At 37.1% G+C, this 21,346-nt stretch overlaps 1 protein-coding gene across 2 annotated transcripts in view; it reads right to left on the bottom strand.

Annotated features, from left to right (window-relative positions):
* Tbc1d8b (TBC1 domain family member 8B) overlaps positions 1-21,346 on the bottom strand; it is an 87,940-nt gene continuing 66,594 nt past the window's right edge. The window contains exons 15-21 of one of the 2 annotated variants that reach the window (XR_015646282.1): positions 17,225-19,406; positions 16,832-17,072; positions 15,833-15,898; positions 13,716-13,799; positions 12,654-12,710; positions 4,005-4,102; positions 1-2,501 (exon numbers count right to left, since the gene is read on the bottom strand). Coding sequence is in view for 1 of the 2 variants with exons in the window: in NM_001401137.1 (NP_001388066.1) it covers positions 2,109-2,501; positions 4,005-4,102; positions 12,654-12,710; positions 13,716-13,799; positions 15,833-15,898; positions 16,832-17,072; positions 17,225-17,293 (1,008 nt within the window). In the remaining variant the exon portion in view is untranslated. The remainder of the gene's footprint in view (positions 2,502-4,004; positions 4,103-12,653; positions 12,711-13,715; positions 13,800-15,832; positions 15,899-16,831; positions 17,073-17,224; positions 19,407-21,346) is intronic. The other variant, NM_001401137.1, reaches the window with a different exon arrangement.

Genomic DNA, 21,346 nt, shown 5'->3' with positions numbered 1-21,346 from the left:
TTTGGCTTTTTAATAAACAGTTCATATTTAACATAATAGATTTTTAATACTTAGCTTTATAAAGACACGTCATCTTATAACATTTAATGTAAAAGGCGTTAGTGCACTGGTCCAGTTTGACACAACAAAATATTTTGAATATTGTGACTCATAATAATCATTTGCTTAACAAGGCAGCAGCTACAAAACTATAACATGTTTCACTTCTCTTGGAGACTCAGAAAATACATTGTTGTCTTGCTAACCTTCATTTATAATCTTCTTGAAACTCAAAAATCTCTTTAAGTAGTTAATTAATCTAGACTAAAATACAATATTCAGTCATCTTTACAATTTTGACTCTAAAATAATATCAAAAATTAACAACATATTCTCTTAAGAAAGTATGTGTTGTAAATACAACTGACAAAATATTAACCAAGTGTGTATAACAGTGTCTTTGTATACAAGCACGGAGCATATGTTTTTCTAGAGCTATTGTCGTATAATTTAACAATCATTGCATAATGACAGATGTGTGATGGTTCTCACATAGACTATTAACTAAAATTGAAAACGGGGACATATTTTAGCTAATCATTTCTGAATTGAGGCAGAAAGGCTTAGTTTTACACTATCTCTTTTAAATAGTTATTTCCTTGAAAAGGCAGCATAATCAAACCTTAAAGACACTACCAGCATTTGACCACATCCAACTCAGGAATTTTCAAAGACAAAATGTGAGAAGTGCTTAACTTCCTTGAAAATAGTATGCAGTATGGCAACACGGCTCGGTTTTATTCACGGTACGTTCTCGTGGAAGGCAGACCACACCAATTCCTTCCCACAAAGGGAGACTTTGGTCACCATGAAGGAGGGCTACCCTTTCATTGTTTTCCTTCTAGCCAAGGCAACGGCTTGAAATCAAAGTCTAGTGTGGAGACACAAGCTCCACATGATGGTTCCTGCCCCATTTCCCAGGACAACTGCTAAATAAAGTATTCGTTAAAAATGGCAGAAGATAGGACAGGTCCACGTGGTTTGCTTGTTTTTTGTTTTGTTCTTTTTAAAGTGCTATCAAAGTCCATATATATTTACATGGACCGCCATAGAAGAAGCATAAAGTGTGTAAAAATTGCACATCTAAGTCGAACCTTTTTAAGGTAGGTGCTGGCAATTCCACATAGTACCTTAGTGAGTATTACATGAAGTATACTTCACATGCTTGCCAGACTAGTACAGCAATTCAATCTTAGTGTAGCTGTTCCGCACTACCTACTACAAATTAAAACACAACCAGTGAAAATTAAAAACATAAGGCTGGGACACAAGCAATCACACGCTATTCTGAAACAAAAGCCATAAACAATTTGTAGTTATATCTCAGTCTAACTGAAAGAGCTAGATAGTCAACTGAACTGTCTCCTAACCTTTTCTTGTTTTTCAAAATGCTGGCTTTATCTGATTTAAGTCTAAATCTAGTGTTGTTTTTCTTTATATCAGCCCAGAATTTAGACTTCCTGATTTGCATTATCAGCAACAGAGTTAATAGTGTTAACCTCCAAGTGCTTAATCCCTCAGGAACAGAGAATGAAGAAGTTGATTTTAAAAACCATGTATTACTGTCCTGAATAAAATTACATTTTAGAAGTTAATCTTTCAGTTATAGAACTTGGGAATCAGGGCCCTAAAAGGCAACTTCCTAGATAATTAAGGCTATAGTTCTGAAGTCCAGTTTTCTAAGGTGGTTTTATAGGACTGGGGCGATTTGAAAAACAAAGCTTACCAATATGCTATGACAGCATTAAAATAAATACATCATCACCTTTTGAAACACCAGTAATCTCATGGAAACAGCAGTACAAACTTGTGAGTGACTCACTAAAGTGATATGGTGGCGCCCTCTGGTGGTTCCACGGAGCATGTGACCCTGATGATGCTTATCTTGTGACATAGAGTGGGAGAATTTTTTAAAGTGCAATTAATACAAAGCAATGAACCATTGTGCTTCTGAGTGTCTTTCTCTTCTGCCCCGGAGCACATTGGTAATGCAATCTATTCCTGAGAAGTATTCCCAGGAGCCAGGCTGATAGAACAGGAATCTTAGCAAACCGGAGGACGGCAGAGATTTACATCTTGGTTCTAGACCTTAACTGGGAGCTTTTCGCCTTTTCTAGCTTGGCTTTTAAATCTAAGGGTCTCTCAAAAAACCTCACCAGGGCCGGTTCGTTTAACAGGGAAGCAAGAATCTGCTCGAATGCAAAGGACCACTGATGTTCTTCTCTGGGAGAGGAAGGATCTTTCTTCACACTGCTCTCTGTGTTTCCCTCACTGGGTCCAGAATCACAGGCTACACTGGACAGTCCTTTGGCTGATGACGCCGGGCTATGGAGTTTCCTTCCAACTTCTTCCATCCTGAGAAGAAGGTTGGTTACAATAGCAATGGCTTGATATAGCGCCTCTTCTTCGGGGTCCTCATGAAATAAATTATACAGGGTCTTTGAAAACTGAATAAATTGTGACTAGAAGACACAAGTTGGAAATGGAATGTTTTAACGTTAGATTTAGCAAATATAAGTGGAACTCAAAAGTGGATACCATCCTGTATAAAATTTATAGTACATAACCTTCACCATAGAACTGAATCCATGATACATCTTTGCTCAAGAAAAGTAAGTATGAACCATGGAAGAACATGCCACTAAAGCCATCTCACACATTGCCTAATCAAAGACTACCATATCCAAACTAATCTCTGGCAGGTTTATTGGTACTAAATATCCTGGCTTGCCAGGATTATTTAGTGCTGGGTGACAATTTTGGTTATTCAAAATTCTGTGTTTTCCTCCATGCAATTTTCATCAACCAATTTTAAGAAAAGGGTTATGGACTTCATCTGATCTCAAAAGGCTACACTGGGCACTAAACAAAGGTGATTTAACTTTGGGGAAGAATGACTTTTTGAGACCTACTTAGTAGTGAAAGGAATCTAAGAAATCCCTTCGGATGTGCTTATCTTTAAAGGCACACATGGGGCCAAAGTTAAGAAAATCTAGTATTTCTGCTAACTGTCCCCAGAAAATTCTAGATATTCCTAGTAAACACTTGTCAATTTAAAAGCTATTCAAACGGGGTTGGGGATTTAGCTCAGTGGTAGAGCGCTTGCCTAGCAAGCGCAAGGCCCTGGGTTCGGTCCCCAGTTCCAAAAAAAAAAAAAAAAGGCTATTCAAACCCAAGTGTTCTACAATTCAGTCATCTAACATTAAAGGTTAATATGTATATAAAACAAGTACAAATAATATTTCATAAAATGTGTTATAAAATGCTTTCCTCCTTCCTTTTCATATTACATTCATAACATATTTCAATCATTTATAAAGATTGAAAAATAAATATACCATATACTTATTTTATAAAGGATTCATTTAACTATCAAACTGGAAAGTCCATTAAGACACGCTAAGCTATTTGATAGTTGTTTTTGCAAAGTTCGGGAAAACTTCAGTATGAGAGCATCACTTGGTCTTTTGTTAAAGAATATAAAAACATATGGGCAATGTGTAAGAAAGAGATCAATTTAGATCATATTTATACTAGTCCTTAGTACTGCCTACGTAGTGTCAACTACAAGATCACTGGGTACTAAAGTGAGCTCTATCTTAGTAATTTCTTAGTAACTAGCAATAGATTTGACATCTGGTAGACAACTTAATGTGTACTTGGTAAACATATGTTTTGATGTTGGAAATATGTCCTATGTACAAGATTTCTTATAGAACAAAAATACATTTAAGTGTATACAGTATAAAATAATTTAAAAATTGTTCACCTCTTTAATGATACCTGCATCTTATAAAGATGATAACCTGTGGATTAGTTAACTCTTTTGTAATAGTATATGTTATTTTATTTTTCTTTCTTTTTCTTTTGTGATATTGGTGACTGAACCATGGGCATCATGCACTCACATTAATAAAAAAAATTAAGAATTTTCACTGAGAAAATTGAATTGAAAAAACGAATACCTGATTCATTCTTGGTAAATCTTTAATGTTCTCTTCTTTTTTGAGAAGTTCATCTTGCCATTGACTTAAATAGGCTTGAATATCAATTTTTCCTTTGCCTGAATGAAAGAAATACGCAATTTTGTAATGAACAGCTCACAACATTTTCCCAAATTTCAAAAAGAATCCCTGAAACCAAAAGTTATTTCACCAAGGTAAAAGAGCCCATCTCTTTCAGTCCAGGACATCATCTGAATTTAGCTTTGATCTCACTCACTGGTCTTCAGAATACATTTTCCAATTCCATTTAGATCAGTGGCTCTCAACCTGTGGGTTGTGACCCCTTTGGAGTGGGAGTCAAACAACCTTTTCAAAGGGGTTGCCTGAGACTATTGGAAAACACACATACTTACATTAGGTTTCATAACAGTAACAAAAATCAGTTAGGAAGTTCTCTTAGGGTTTTACGGCTATGGGCAGCCCACACCATAACCAATGCAACTGTTATAAGGACAACATTTAATTAGGGCTGGCTTACAGGTTCCGAGGTTCAGTCCAGAGGTGGGAAGCAGAGAAATGTGCAGACAGACTGGTGCTGGAGGAGCCAAGAGTTCTTCATCTTAATTTGAAGGCAGCCAAGAGGAGGCTCTGATTCCATCCGGGCTGGAGCTTGAGCAGCAGGGACTTTGAGCACTAGGAGGCCTTAAAGCCAACCCCCATAGTGACACAAGTCCTCTAACAAGGCCACCCCTCCTCCATTAAGGCCATACCTCTTTTTTTTTTATTAACTTGAGTATTTCTTATATACATTTCAAGTGTTATTCCCTTTCCCGGTTTCCGGGCAAACATCCCCCTCCCCCCTTTCCTTCCTTATGTGTGTCCCCCTCACAACCCTGCACCCATTGCCGCCCTCCCCCCATAGTCTAGTTCACTGGGGGTTCAGTCTTAGCAGGACCCAGGGCTTCCCCTTCCACTGGTGCTCTTACTAGGATATTCATTGCTACCTATGGGGTCAGAGTCCAGGGTCAGTCCATGTATAGTCTTTAGGTAGTGGCTTAGTCCCTGGAAGCTCTGGTTGCTTGGCATTGTTGTACATATGGGGTCTCGAGCCCCTTCAAGCTCTTCCAGTTCTTTCTCTGATTCCTTCAACGGGGGCCTATTCTCAGTTCAGTGGTTTGCTGCTGGCATTCGCCTCTGTATTTGCTGTATTCTGGCTGTGTCTCTCAGGAGCGATCTACATCCGGTTCCTGTAGGCCTGCACTTCTTTGCTTCGTCCATCTTCTCTAATTGGGTGGCTGTATATGTATGGGTCATATGTGGGGCAGGCTCTGAATGGGTGTTCCTTCAGTCTCTGTTTTAATCTTTGCCTCTCCCTTCCCTGCCAAGGGTATTCTTTTTCCTCATTTAAAGAAGGAGTGAAGCATTCACATTTTGATCATCCGTCTTGAGTTTCATGTGTTCTAGGCATCTAGGGTAACTCAAGCATTTGGGCTAATAGCCACTTATCAATGAGTGCATACCATGTATGTCTTTCTGTGAATGAGTTAGCTCACTCAGGATGATATTTTCCAGTTCCAACCATTTGCCTACGAATTTCATAAACTCGTTGTTTTTGATAGCTGAGTAATATTCCATTGTGTAGATGTACCACATTTTCTGAATCCATTCCTCTGTTGAAGGGCATCTGGGTTCTTTCCAGTTTCTGGCTATTATAAATAAGGCTGCGATGAACATAGTGGAGCACGTGTCTCTTTTGTATGTTGAGGAATCTTTTGGGTATATGCCCAAGAGAGGTATAGCTGGATCCTCAGGCAGTTCAATGTCCAATTTTCTGAGGAACCTCCAGACTGATTTCCAGAATGGTTTTACCAGTCTGCAATCCCACCAACAATGGAGGAGTGTTCCTCTTTCTCCACATCCTCGCCAGCATCTGCTGTCACCTGAGTTTTTGATCTTAGCCATTCTCACTGGTGTGAGGTGAAATCTCAGGGTTGTTTTGATTTGCATTTCCCTTATGACTAAAGATGTTGAACATTTCTTTAGGTGTTTCTCAGCCATTCGGCATTCCTCAGCTGTGAATTCTTTGTTTAGCTCTGAACCCCATTTTTTAATAGGGTTATTTGTTTCCCTGCGGTCTAACTTCTTGAGTTCTTTGTATATTTTGGATATAAGGCCTCTATCTGTTGTAGGATTGGTAAAGATCTTTTCCCAATCTGTTGGTTGCCGTTTTGTCCTAACCACAGTGTCCTTTGCCTTACAGAAGCTTTGCAGTTTTATGAGATCCCATTTGTCGATTCTTGGTCTTAGAGCATAAGCCATTGGTGTTTTGTTCAGGAAATTTTTTCCAGTGCCCATGTGTTCCAGATGCTTCCCTAGTTTTTCTTCTATTAGTTTGAGTGTGTCTGGTTTGATGTGGAGGTCCTTGATCCACTTGGACTTAAGCTTTGTACAGGGTGATAAGCATGGATCGATCTGCATTTTTCTACATGTTGCCCTCCAGTTGAACCAGCACCATTTGCTGAAAATGCTATCTTTTTTCCATTGGATGGTTTTGGCTCCTTTGTCAAAAATCAAGTGATCATAGGTATGTGGGTTCATTTCTGGGTCTTCAATTCTATTCCACTGGTCTATCTGTCTGTCTCTGTACCAATACCATGCAGTTTTTATCACTATTGCTCTGTAATACTGCTTGAGTTCAGGGATAGTGATTCCCCCTGAAGTCCTTTTATTGTTGAGGATAGCTTTAGCTATCCTGGGTTTTTTGTTATTCCAGATGAATTTGCAAATTGTTCTGTCTAACTCTTTGAAGAAGTGGATTGGTATTTTGATGGGGATTGCATTGAATCTGTAGATTGCTTTTGGTAAAATGGCCATTTTTACTATATTAATCCTGCCAATCCATGAGCATGGGAGATCTTTCCATCTTCTGAGGTCTTCTTCAATTTCTTTCCTCAGTGTCTTGAAGTTCTTATTGTACAGATCTTTTACTTGCTTGGTTAAAGTCACACCGGGGTACTTTATATTATTTGGGTCTATTATGAAGGGTGTCGTTTCCCTAATTTCTTTCTCGGCTTGTTTCTCTTTTGTATAGAGGAAGGTAACTGATTTATTTGAGTTAATTTTATACCCAGCCACTTTGCTGAAGTTGTTTATCAGCTTTAGTAGTTCTCTGGTGGAACTTTTGGGATCACTTAAATATACTATCATGTCATCTGCAAATAGTGATATTTTGACCTCTTCTTTTCCGATCTGTATCCCCTTGATCTCCTTTTGTTGTCTGATTGCTCTGGCTAGAACTTCAAGAACTATATTGAATAAGTAGGGAGAGAGTAGGCAGCCTTGTCTAGTCCCTGATTTTAGTGGGATTGCTTCAAGTTTCTCTCCATTTACTTTAATGTTAGCAACTGGTTTGCTGTATATGTCTTTTACTATGTTTAGGTATGGGCCTTGAATTCCTATTCTTTCCAGGACTCTTATCATGAAGGGGTGTTGAATTTTGTCAAATGCTTTCTCAGCATCTAATGAAATGATCATGTGGTTCTGTTCTTTCAGTTTGTTTCTATAATGGATCACGTTGATGGTTTTCCGTATATTAAACCATCCCTGCATGCCTGGGATAAAGCCTACTTGATCATGGTGGATGATTGTTTTGATGTGCTCTTGAATTCGGTTTGCCAGAATTTTATTGAGTATTTTTGCGTCGATATTCATAAGGGAAATTGGTCTGAAGTTCTCTTTCTTTGTTGTGTCTTTGTGTGGTTTAGGTATAAGAGTAATTGTGGCTTCGTAGAAGGAATTCGGTAGTGCTCCATCTGTTTCAATTTTGTGGAATAGTTTGGATAATATTGGTATGAGGTCTTCTATGAAGGTTTGATAGAATTCTGCACTAAACCCGTCTGGACCTGGGCTCTTTTTGGTTGGGAGACCTTTAATGACTGCTTCTATTTCCTTAGGAGTTATGGGGTTGTTTAACTGGTTTATCTGTTCCTGATTTAACTTCGATACCTGGTATCTGTCTAGGAAATTGTCCATTTCCTGAAGATTTTCAAGTTTTGTTGAATATAGGTTTTTATAGTAAGATCTGATGATTTTTTGAATTTCCTCTGAATCTGTAGTTATGTCTCCCTTTTCATTTCTGATTTTGTTAATTTGGACGCACTCTCTGTGTCCTCTCGTTAGTCTGGCTAAGGGTTTATCTATCTTGTTGATTTTCTCAAAGAACCAGCTTTTGGTTCTGTTGATTCTTTCTATGGTCCTTTTTGTTTCTACTTGGTTGATTTCAGCTCTGAGTTTGATTATTTCCTGCCTTCTACTCCTCCTGGGTGTATTTGCTTCTTTTTGCTCTAGAGGTTTTAGGTGTGCTGTCAAGCTGCTGACATATGCTCTTTCCTGTTTCTTTCTGCAGGCACTCAGCGCTATGAGTTTTCCTCTTAGCACAGCTTTCATTGTGTCCCATAAGTTTGGGTATGTTGTACCTTCATTTTCATTAAATTCTAAAAAGTTTTTAATTTCTTTCTTTATTTCTTCCTTGACCAGGTTATCATTGAGTAGAGCATTGTTCAATTTCCACGTATATGTGGGCATTCTTCCCTTATTGTTATTGAAGACCAGTTTTAGGCCGTGGTGGTCCGATAGCACGCATGGGATTATTTTTATCTTTCTTTACCTGTTGAGGCCCGTTTTTTGACCAATTATATGGTCAATTTTGGAGAAAGTGCCATGAGGAGCTGAGAAGAAGGTATATCCTTTTGCTTTAGGATAGAATGTTCTATAAATATCTGTTAAGTCCATTTGGCTCATGACTTCTCTTAGTCTATCGACATCACTGTTTAATTTCTGTTTCCATGATCTGTCCATTGATGAGAGTGGGGTGTTGAAATCTCCCACTATTATTGTGTGAGGTGCAATGTGTGTTTTGAGCTTTAGTAAGGTTTCTTTTACATATGTAGGTGCCCTTGTATTTGGGGCATAGATATTTAGGATTGAGAGTTCATCTTGGTGGATTTTTCCTTTGATGAATATGAAGTGTCCTTCCTTATCTTTTTTGATGACTTTTAGTTGGAAATTGATTTTATTTGATATTAGAATGGCTACTCCAGCTTGCTTCTTCTGACCATTTGCTTGGAAAGTTGTTTTCCAGCCTTTCACTCTGAGGTAGTGTCTGTCTTTGTCTGGTGTGTTTCCTGTAGGCAGCAGAATGCAGGGTCCTCGTTGTGTATCCAGTTTGTTAATCTATGTCTTTTTATTGGGGAGTTGAGGCCATTGATATTGAGAGATATTAAGGAATAGTGAGTATTGCTTCCCGTTATATTCATATTTGGATGTGAGGTTATGTTTGTGTGCTTTCATTCTCTTTGTTTTGTTGCCAAGACGATTAGTTTCTTGCTTCTTCTAGGGTATAGCTTGCCTCCTCATGTTGGGCTTTACCAATTATTATCCTTTGTAGTGCTGGATTTGTAGAAAGATATTGTGTAAATTTGGTTTTGTCATGGAATATCTTGGTTTCTCCATCAATGTTAATTGAGAGTTTTGCTGGATACAGTAACCTGGGCTGGCATTTGTGTTCTCTTAGGGTCTGTATGACATCAGTCCAGGATCTTCTGGCCTTCATAGTTTCTGGCGAGAAGTCTGGTGTGATTCTGATAGGTCTGCCTTTATATGTTACTTGACCTTTTCCCCTTACTGCTTTTAATATTCTTTCTTTATTTTGTGCGTTTGGTGTTTTGACAATTATGTGACGGGAGGTGTTTCTTTTCTGGTCCAATCTATTTGGAGTTCTGTAGGCTTCTTGTATGTCTATGGGTATCTCTTTTTTTAGGTTAGGGAAGTTTTCTTCTATGATTTTGTTGAAGATATTTACTGGTCCTTTGAGCTGGGAGTCTTCACTCTCTTCTATACCTATTATCCTTAGGTTTGATCTTCTCATTGAGTCCTGGGTTTCCTGTATGTTTTGGACCAGTAGCTTTTTCCGCTTTACATTATCCTTGACAGTTGAGTCAATGATCTCTATGGAATCTTCTGCTCCTGAGATTCTCTCTTCCATCTCTTGTATTCTGTTGGTGAAGCTTGTATCTACAGCTCCTTGTCTCTTCTTTTGGTTTTCTATATCCAGGGCTGTTTCCCTGTGTTCTTTCTTGATTGCTTCTATTTCCATCCTCCATTCCTTCAACTGTTTGATTGTGTTTTCCTGGAATTCTTTCAGGGATTTTTGTGTCTCCTCTCTATGGGCTTCTGCTTGTTTATTTATGTTTTCCTGGAATTCTTTCAGGCATTTTTGCGATTCCTCTCTGTAGGCTTCTACTTGTTCTCTAAGGGAGTTCTTCACGTCTTTCTTGAAGTCCTCCAGCATCATGATCAAAAATGATTTTGAAACTAGATCTTGCTTTTCTGGTGTGTTTGGATATTCCATGTTTGTTTTGATGGGAGAATTGGGCTCCGATGGTGCCATGTAGTCTTGGTTTCTGTTGCTTGGGTTCCTGCGCTTGCCTCTCGCCATCAGATTATCTCTAGTGTTACTTTGTTCTGCTATTTCTGACAGTGGCTAGACTGTCCTATAAGCCTGCGTGTCAGGAGTGCTGTAGACCTGTTTTCCTCTCTTTCAGTCAGTTATGGGGACAGAGTGTTCTGCTTTCGGGCGTGTAGTTTTTCCTCTCTACAGGTCTTCAGCTGTTCCTGTGGGCCTGTGTCTTGAGTTCACCAGGCAGCTTTCTTGCAGCAGAAAAGTTGGTCTTACCTGTGGTCCTGAGGCTCAAGTTCGCTCGTGAGGTGCTGCCCACGGGCTCTCTGCAGCGGCAGCAACCAGGAAGACCTGTGCCGCCCCTTCCGGGAGCTTCAGTGCACCAGGGTTCCAGATGGTCTTTGGCTTTTTCCTCTGGCGTCCGAGATGTGTGTGCAGGGAGCAGTCTCTTCTGGTTTCCCAGGCTTGTCTGCCTCTCTGAAGGTTTAGCTCTCCCTCCCACGGGATTTGGGTGCAGAGAACTGTTTATCTGGTCTGTTTCTTTCAGGTTCCGCGGTGTCTCAGGCAGGGGTCCTGCCGCTCCTGGGCCCTCCCCCACGGGAGTCCAGAGGCCTTATACAGTTTCCTCTTGGGCCAGGGATGTGGGCAGGGGTGAGCAGTGTTGGTGGTCTCTTCCGCTCTGCAGCCTCAGGAGTGCCCACCTGACCAGGCGGTTGGGTCTCTCTCTCACCGGGTCTGGGAGCAGAGAGCTGCTGCAGGCCGGGATCCGCGGGTGTGGGACTTCCGGTAAACACAGAACGTGCCCGGTCCTACAGGAATTCTGCTTCCGTGTGTCCCAAGCTCACCAGGCAGCTTTCTTGCAGCAGAAAAGTTGGTCTTACCTGTGGTCCCGAGGCTCAGGTTCGCTCGTGGGGTGCTGCCCAGAGTCTCTCTGCAGCGGCAGCAACCAGGAAGACCTGTGCCGCCCCTTCCGGGAAAGGCCATACCTCTTAATAGTGTCATTTCTCATGGGACAAGCATATTCAAGCCACCACAATTAGGAAGGTTGAGAACCACTGATTTAGACCAAAATTTTTACTTTGGGAAACTTGGGGAAGAGCAAAAATATGAGCAAAGAGGGAAGATGATGTATTTAGATTAAAAGAGCATGCTCTGATCCCACGATAAATTTCATGTAGCTACACACCCATATATCCTATTATGCTTAATATTTTCTATATGCAGTTCTTCATATGCACATATGAAAGTCATTAATGGTAGCTCTTTTTCAAAAATTAAAAACACTGCTTATTGATTCATTTGTTTAAAGGGTTCAGTTAAGATGATATTTCTGTGACCTTTAAATTCTTATTTAAATTTCTTGAAAGCTGAGTAAAATAGTGGAGGAGTTATGTTCAACTAGGTCTTTGGGAATTACTTTTAATTAAATGTTTTAAAATGAGTGATGAGCTTTAAATGAATAATGTCATAGTCTCTATTAAAATATCAAGTGTGCATTCTACTTTATTCAATATTCTTATACTTCTCTGTATTTATCTTATTTTAACGAGATATTTCTTAAATTGTCCTGAAATTTATATGTCAATTTTTGGCATCATAGTTTGCAGTAAAAATAATTGGAAACATATTAAATGTCCATCAGTATTGAGCTACTGATTGAAAAAAGTCTTAACAATTAAATCATGAAATGTTCTGTTCCCATTCAAAGTCAAAAGAGTAAATGAATAGACATGAAAAATTACCCATGATATACTACAAAATAAGAAAATAGCACTCAGACGACTGTTTGTGGATAATTTAAAAAGAGATATGCCTACATGTTTATGTATAAAAAGAAACAAGTCTGAAAAGGATATAGCCAAAAATATTACAATCTTTACTTCTGGATAGGCTTATCTGGGGGTAAGAAAGACTACATACTATCTGAATTCCAGCCATAAACAATACCTATTATTTTGTAATTAAAATAAAATATTTAAAATGATATAAATGAATATGGATCACTCAGTGTTATATTTTTATAACTTCTGAGATGGAAGTATCATAAGAAGAAAGAAATTGTTATATTAACATGATGTAAGTAAAACCTTCATTGGGATACATCTACAGCCTTTAAAAACCTCTACCTTCCCTCCCCTCTTTTCAGCTATCCCTCCTTATAGAATGAATAATTTATTAAATTGAATGATATTCCTAGATTGTTATCATAGTACCTTTCTCAGGGCTTTTTCTTCCCAATTCTGTTTCCTTCCCATCTGCAGGCTTAGAAACTAAAATGGAAAGAGGGTAATTCACATTTTAAACTGTTTAACAGGTATCTTTCAAAAGTAAAGTACTATTTTGTACAAAAACTTATAAGCACTTAGTTTTTTTACCCACCAAAGCAATTATGTAACCTGACCTCCTAACATGAGAATATAAAGTATTAGAGACATTCATAGTAAAAGAACACTGTATATTAATATTAAAACTATCCTAGAGAACAATGCACCAGTACTTGTTTCTGAGTGATAGTTTCCTTATTTGACTGCTTTCAAATTAAGTGGTATTACTTTTATTACTGGGAGGAAGACTCCTCACATAATGGGAGTCTGAAGAAGAAGCCACAAGTCCCAAGTATGGTAACAACTCGTTGTGAAATGCTGTACAAATCACTTGTTTCTGTACTCGACGCCCTTATATGTAGAGTTGCAAGAATTAAATAGATAATTTTTCGGTTTTTATAATACTTACTTTATATATAGCAACCAAATATAGACATGCACACATAAATTTTCTCTATAAGACCATTACATATCTATGAAAATAAAGCAAATGACACATACAAGTGTGTATTACTTCCAATTTATGTCAGAAAGCACAATCATCCCTACAGTTTTAAATAAAAGCTCTGACTTATAAATCATCAAAGATCTGATTGGCTTCATTGTCCTTTATCAAAGCATAAACATGATATGATATAACATAGAGATTCCTTTAATAAAATTAAATACAAAATATATTATAAATACTATTTTTAAAATTCTTTCATAAGAAATTTCAAAACAGAAAAATTGTGAAATACAGTCTGATCGGTCAAATATTTAGAGGCTTTGCTAGTGTGGTATCAAACAGTGAAAGTGCAGTGGCTCAGGAAGATTGCCACGAGTAAGCAATCAGGATGTCCTTAGTCCTAGCTACCGGAAGACTGAGGCACGAGGATCACTGGAGCCCAATACAGCAAGACCCAACTCAAAACAAGCCAGATTTTGTTATAAGGTTAAACAAATATTTACCTTGGAGCTGACTGAAATAAAGTAATTCTTCTGTTGAAAGCTCATCACCTTTTGAAGAAGTCTTAGATATCACTTCAGTATAAGCTGAAAACATATAACCCAAATTCACATTTACTAGCAACAAAGGACAGACAGGTTAAAGAGCAGAAATTAGATGACGTGTGTGGAAATACTATTGCTCTGCTCTGCTGTACACCCAATAAGCATTTGATCACTTTGAGTTTTCTGATTTCTCTTCCTTGTGCTTTCCTTCTTTTATTGCTTGAGAACATCATATATTTGATCAAATTCATCTTCACACTTCCTTTCCTGCAATGTTCTCTCTTTCACTACTACTATTCCTTTCTACCTTCATGGGCTCTTTTATAAAACCCAGGGAGTACATTTGATACCCAGGGCCATCATACTGGAGCAGGGGTAGCCTACTTGTTTTACTTTTTTTTAAAAAAAGTCTTAACTCTTTTTAATTATAATTTTTAATAGCTTCTTTGGGAATTTGACATCATGCACCACAATCCCACTCATTTCCCAGTCCTTCTATATTTTCCCTCTACCCTAACTTCCCCTCCAAAAAACAAAAATAGAAATTAGGAAAAAAAACATCTCCATGACCCCTCCTGGCAATGACCTGCTCCTTTATCAATGGAAGCCTTCCACTCTCTTGTACCAGGCAGAGCTGTTGCACCTCCTCCTTACACATTGAAAAAAGGAAATCTGGCATTTAGGTCACATCTAAACACAAAACCTCAGCATGTTTAAAACTTCTGCACTACTAAGTAAAACACGAAGCTGAGTGCCTTGCTTTGCCTACCACTGGTTATGTAACAGGAACATAATATTTCCTATTTAATATTCCTACTTTTAATTCCTCTAAAAAGATACATGAAATGGAAAAATTAAGCCTTCAAATGGTAACCTAACATAATAACAAAAATTATTCTTATAATTCAGTTATTATGTGGTTTATCTTTTGTTTCTAACATTGTATTTGTGATTCAAGTGTTTGAAAGGTAACGGTGTTTTTGATCTTTTTGTCTGCTAAATAATGATTCCTTACTAACCTGAAAAGCATTTATAAAGCTTTAAAAGGAATCCAGGGAGAGCATTAGACAAATTATGAAGTGCTATTTGATTTTTATAAATTACCCAACTCAAGCTACTTTTTGTAATATTTTGTTTTTAGAGCAGGGATATGTTGGAAGTAATTGTCTTAGGTCAGTGGAAAGAACTTTACGAGTTCTGAAAGGGAATAGTAACTTTGGGGAAGTATAGTAGAATGGAGAAAAGAGCTGTGGATCAGATAGATCTCATATCAACCATGTGATATTTGCCATATACTTGAATCTTCTCAACTGTCGGTTTCCTTTTTGTAAAAATTGGAAGGATGGCATAATTTTTCAGAGATTGTGAGGCTAAAATAAGAGAGTGCATATAAAATATATTTTATAATGTGTGTGGTTATGCATGCTTTCATTCATATGCGCTCATGTGCATGTGGAGCTAAGGTTGCCATTGGATATAACGTGAATAACATGACATAGCACACACTCAACACCATGGCTTTTGTTCTTCTTTGTGTAAGTATTTACTATACTTGCCATCTGGTCCTATACTCTGAATAATTTGCACCATCTGCAAGTTGGTAATTTGCCTACGGTGAATCTCTATCCTAATGACATGATAGCAGAAATTCAACATTGTCCCAACATTTCAATGATACATAATTCTTGTACAAGTTATCATTTAAGATATAGCTAGCTGGACATAATGACACATGCCTGTTATACTTGCACTTCTGAGGCTGAGGTCAGCTTAGGATACATTGAGATACTATATCAAACCACATACATTTATACATACATATATAGATAAGTAAGTGACTAATAGGAAACCGAGGATCCACCTGTTATACAGAATCTCTCCCATGATTTTATTCCACTTATATCTATATCATACCAGCAAAAATACTTATGATACTACTTGAGGTTATAATGAAACAATAGCTTTGTGTCAAGTGGGAAATTATTTTTTTAAAAAATAGAATTGTCTATGCAACGATGCCTGTTACAATGGAATGAGCTCTTACTCTATACCCGTAAAGACAGCTAAATTCTTACCTGGAGGAATATGCAGCTTAAAAAGCAGCTTGAGCTTCTCAGTAAAACTTCCATTGTACATTATATCTGTTTGGTAAAATTCAATTAGAAAAATCATGTTATCTAAATATTCAACTGATTTCAACCAAATGACTAAATATATCTGGTGTGGCAAAGCAGCCAGGAATTAGGATCCAAAACATTATGTTCCTTAAGATAACCGTTAAACAAACCACTCATTCAGTTCGATTCCTCTCTTTCGAACACAAACAAAAACACTCTGCCAGGGACGTACCATGCTCCCTTAACTGGCTCTTTTCTCTCAACCTCAAATTTGCCTTTCTCTTTGAATGAGGGTTTACAATTCATTTGAGGAAAGAACTGCAACTTTAAAACCCACAAAAAGAAACCATTGCTCGGAGGGCATGGTAACCAAAGACACAAAACCTATAACATCAACTATAGGCACAACTCATTTACTTGCTATTTCTGTATCACTTATCTAGGCTACATGGATAGATTTTTACCTGAGGAGAAATCCTTTCTTTGCATCTATATATCTGGTGTGGAAAAAAAACCCTGGACATTCTCTTCCTGCCTTTTAAATCATTAAAATATTCACAATGAACAGGGTTCTTTGAGAGGGATGGGGCAAAAAGAGACCAATATGTGGGGCTGGAGAGAGGGTTCCGTGGATAAGAGCAGTGGCTGCTCTTCCAGAGGACCCAGGTTCAGTTTCCAGCAACCACATCATAGCTCATAAATGTCTGCAGCTCTAGTTCCTGAAGACCCGACACCCTCATATAGACATATGCAGGCCAAACACCAATGGACGTAAAATAAAAAATAAACCATGAAAAAGCTTTATGCATAGGTTTAGCAACAAACACATTTTAGCCCCCAAATTACTAGTGAAACATCTGTCTAAATTATCAGCAATAGGCAGCAGTATAAAACGGTTTTTGGAGGTGGGAAGGATATTTATGTCTTGATTTAGAAACTGAAAGGGCATTAGCCTACCGATTGCAGAGGAGAATTCTTTGAAGTTTATAAGGCAATCAGAGTTCTCATCCAACAATCTGAATGTCCACAAAGCTAGAGAGTCTCTGTTTGCAGAATGAGCCCAGGGACACAACAAGTGAAACAATACTCTGAATTGCTGGCAGTCAATCTGATATTGTTCCAAATATGACAGGCTGGGGTCATGATGCTTCAGTCCTGGACAACTCAAATACCAATAACAAGATATGAACAGCTCTTTCTAGCAAAAACAAATAAAAAAGGAAGATCATTAAATCACAAAAAGTAAAAGGTTTCTTTTAAACATGTCCATTAAAACATAAAAATATTTAAGAGTAATTTTGATAAAATTCTGCTAAAAGGTTAGTTTTCATTACAGAGGAACAACTGTACCTTAAAAATGACATAAAGTTCATCCAATTCCTGAAGGCTCATTTTCACATCTTGTGATACAACACGCAACTTTAAAAAGATTAAAAACAAATTAGATGGTAACATTTCTGCTTAGAAACTATCTTTTTGAATTCACTCCCAGTTTTCCTCTTCCAGGAGAAAATGTTTTTTTTTAAATCTACATATCAATTTTTTACTGCAGCTTTATTCATCATAGCCAAGTTAGTTCTTGATATTTTTAACTGATGAACTACCTAACATTTTGTTTCTGATATAAACACTATTTAAACACTATTTGATTTTAGTACAGTCATTATATAGTGTTAGACTATTAACACTTTGTTAATTAATTGAAATAGTAAAATACATTTTAGTGTAATAAAAAAATCACAAATAAACATCGATGAGAAAAAAAATATATGGACTGGCAAAATGGCTGAGTGGATAAAGACTGATGACCTGAACCCGATTGTAGGAACCCATGTTGAGAGAAGTGAATGTCATAATTTGTACTCTGGCTTCCATATGGATGTATGGCACATAAGTGTACCCTCCAACAAATAAATATAATAAAAAATAAAAGATAATAGATAAAGATGGATATGAAAGTCATTATGGTATTCATTATATAGAATGAGATAAACTGAGGCAAAATAGATAACTCTCTCGGAAAACATGTTACCAAAATAAACTCAAATGTGCAAAAAATTGAATAGACAAAATGGAAATAATAAGCCGAGAGCTGCCAGCATCAGAAGTCAGCAGACCCAAAAGTGTTGATAATCTTGTTTGCCCAAACTTTCTATGTAATGTAAAATATTCCAGAGCATAGAAAAAGATGAGTTTGCTACAAAATCTATTATGTAACATAAGTGAAACTGATCTAAAAATTAGCATTCACAAAAAAAGAAAATCTTAACTGTGCCTAGTAGTGGTGCACACCTTTTATCCCAATACTAGAGAGACCAGATTAGGCAGCTCGCTGTGAGTTTCAGGGCAGTCTGGTCTACATAGCGAGCTCCAGGCTAGGTAGAGCTATATAATGAGATAACGCCTCTAAAAAAGCAAAAGAAATTCTGAAATCAATATATTTTTAAAACAGCTGCAGAGAACCTTGCTACACTGTTTAAATCATCAAAACAGAACATGAATAAATCTTAGAGCCAAATAAGGTTCATTTAAAAATGCAAGGGAGTTCTAATAATTCTTCAACAAAATTCACTGTATTAATAAAGTAAAAAGCCACTCAATCTCAAGAAATGAACATCATTCTATCAAAGTTAATATTCACTATAAATTTTTAAAAAAATTGTTCTAAATTCCAGTTAGAATTTTCTGTGTGGTTAGCAAACACTCTACTATTACCTCTTAACCTAGAAACTTAATAAAACTTCTTTAGTTTAATAACTGACATCCTCCAAAAATAAATAGTAATAAAACATGAGGCATCTCTATTAAATTTAGAAATTATATTAAAAGGCCTACTTCTGGTGTTATTCAATATTTCTTCAAGGTTTTAAGATATATACACACAGAGAAAGAACATGTATTAGGAATGGTCAAAATGCTTAGTACTGGAAATGATACACTCTTTAAGATACCAAAAAAGCCAAGTGAGAAATAGGACAATCAGTAAGTCAGTGCTGTAGGTGCAACGAAATGCAAGGAACCCAAATCAAGAGCTTTTGCATTTATGCCAATAAATAGCTGGAAATTTTAAAGAAACAAGTCTCATTCATTTTAGCCATAAAATGTATGAGGACAAAATCAACAAGAAATATTTAAGACCTTTGTGCTAGTTAGCTTTATGTCAACCTGACTCGAGCTAAAGTCATCTGAGAGGAGGGAACCCCAATTGAGAAAGTATCTCCATAAGATCAGGCTGTAGGCAGCTAAGCCTGCAGGATATTTTCTTAACTAGTGATTGATAGGAGAGGCAACAGCCTACTGTGGTGGCGATACCCAGGCTGGTGGTCCTAGGTTTCAGAAGACAGCAGGCTGAGCAAGCCATGAGGACCAAGCCAGCACACAGTACTCATCTATGGCCACTGTATCAGCTTCTTCCTCCTCCAGGTCCCTGCCCCGACTTCCTTGGATGACAGAGCATGAAACTGTAGGAGAAATAATCCCTTTCCTCCTCAAAGTGCCTTTGGTCATGGTGTCCATCACAGCAATAGAAACCCTAAGTAAGATAAATGTACACGATCAAAACCATAAATGCTTGCTAAAGGACACTGGAAAAGTCAGACAACTACAATGGATATTAAAAAGGAAAAACTTCTCCCCAGTTTTTGAAATATACTATAAAGACACAGTAATTAAAATGTATGACTTAACTGCAACAACAAAAAATATTATAGATGTACTTTTATATATGTATAAAAGAGTTCAGAATATGAAAAAGTATAATATAATAATAGACAATTTAATAGTATTCAGATAATGGTTTGAGTTAAAAATATTAATACTATGTATAAACCAAAATCCTCCAGCTACATTAAATTTTAAATGTTAAAATATGAAATGTAAATATAGAAACAAACATAAGTAATTTTATAATTTGGATAGAGAAAGCTCAAGTTTTACACTAAAAACAGGCATTATATAAAAAAAGGAAAGATTTGACTAACGTAAAAATCTGTAATTTGTATAATCTGACAGACATTATAAAAACACGGCAGAGAAATGTTAGGTTATAAATATAACTTTCAAATAATTTATACTACTAATATTCAATGAGAGCTTATACACCAAGGATAAAAAGATGTCATAGAAAATGGGCAAAGGCTACAACTAATCAATTAAGCCATGAGAAAAATTAATAAACATACGATTAGTAAAATACTAAAAACCTTAGGTTGTCTAGCCTCCAGAACTTGATACTAAGACCCTATTGTTGAACTCACCTGAGTCACAGACCATGGACAAACGTGGCTGGTACTGGACAGTGCAATATGTCTGCTGTCCAGTTGGGAACTCTAAGCTACAGCAATACCTGCCTGGTAAGATCTGCCCATTGGTGCAATAGTGGCTAACTGCTTTTTGGTTAAATTTAGGGCCCTCCACAAGATACAATCCATAGCTTCCCAATGACTTATTGCTATAACCATAGATCAGTGCATCTCTCAAGCCTCATTAGAGACGCTGCTCCTTGCAGTAGACAGCAATTGGAATAGAGACCGACAACTGGTTAATGGGAAGAGAATAGGAGAGCTTGGAGTGTTCAGCCCTAAATTGGATGTCTATATCACACCTTGCTTCACAAGGCTCAGAGATCTATGTCTGCAAAGGGGACAGAAAGGTTGAAAGAGTCAATGGCTTCAGCTAAGTTCATGGAAACAGTTGCCCAGACACAAGAGGGAAGATGCACATATGAACTCACAGTGCTCAGGATAATATGCATATAATCTCGAACCTGAAAAAAATTCCAGCATGCAGAGGGGAGGCAGCCATAAAACGTTATTCCTGGCTGAGGGGCCATTGGCATTCGAGGACTACCGGGAGAGACAAGATCAGTGTGCTAGTGTACTGACTGTACTCCAGGACAAACCCTATTCCCAGGAGTACTCAGCCCACAGAAACTGGACTCAACAGATTTAAAAGAGACAGAATATGAAGTTGAGTATCAGAGAGGGAGGTGTGGAAAAATCTGGGAGGAGTTGGTGAAAGGGGAGGAATATGATTAAAATATAGTATATGAAAAAATTAAAAAATTAATTATACTATGGTATACTACTTTGTGCACTAAAAAGAATGAGATAGATTTAATTGTACTGATATGCAATGATAATTAGATGTCTGAGTGTAAGCATACTTTCATCTAATTTTAAGATTGTGGGATAAGAAAACTTCATTTTAGAAATATTCTGTAATGTTTTAATTATCTATAATAAATATATGTAACTCTATTTTAAGTTAATATTTAGAAACAAAATCTGAGATTCTCTGCCTTATGTCACAGTAGCATTACTGAATTATTTAATTGAAACCCAAACCTAGCATCTTCAGAAATGTTAATCCTCCTAGATTGTATCTCTGAGGACTCAGTTTTTAAGTTATGAGGTTTATAAAATAATAAATCCCTATGATAAAAAATTCAAACAGTATATGTCAATATAAACA

The sequence above is a fragment of the Rattus norvegicus genome, chromosome X, assembly GCF_021556685.1.
Source record: "Rattus norvegicus strain SHRSP/BbbUtx chromosome X, alternate assembly SHRSP_T2T, whole genome shotgun sequence".
NCBI classification, from domain to species: Eukaryota; Metazoa; Chordata; class Mammalia; order Rodentia; family Muridae; genus Rattus; species Rattus norvegicus.
Note: the sequence above shows the minus strand (reverse complement) of the source record. Positions and strands in the feature narration are given on the sequence as shown.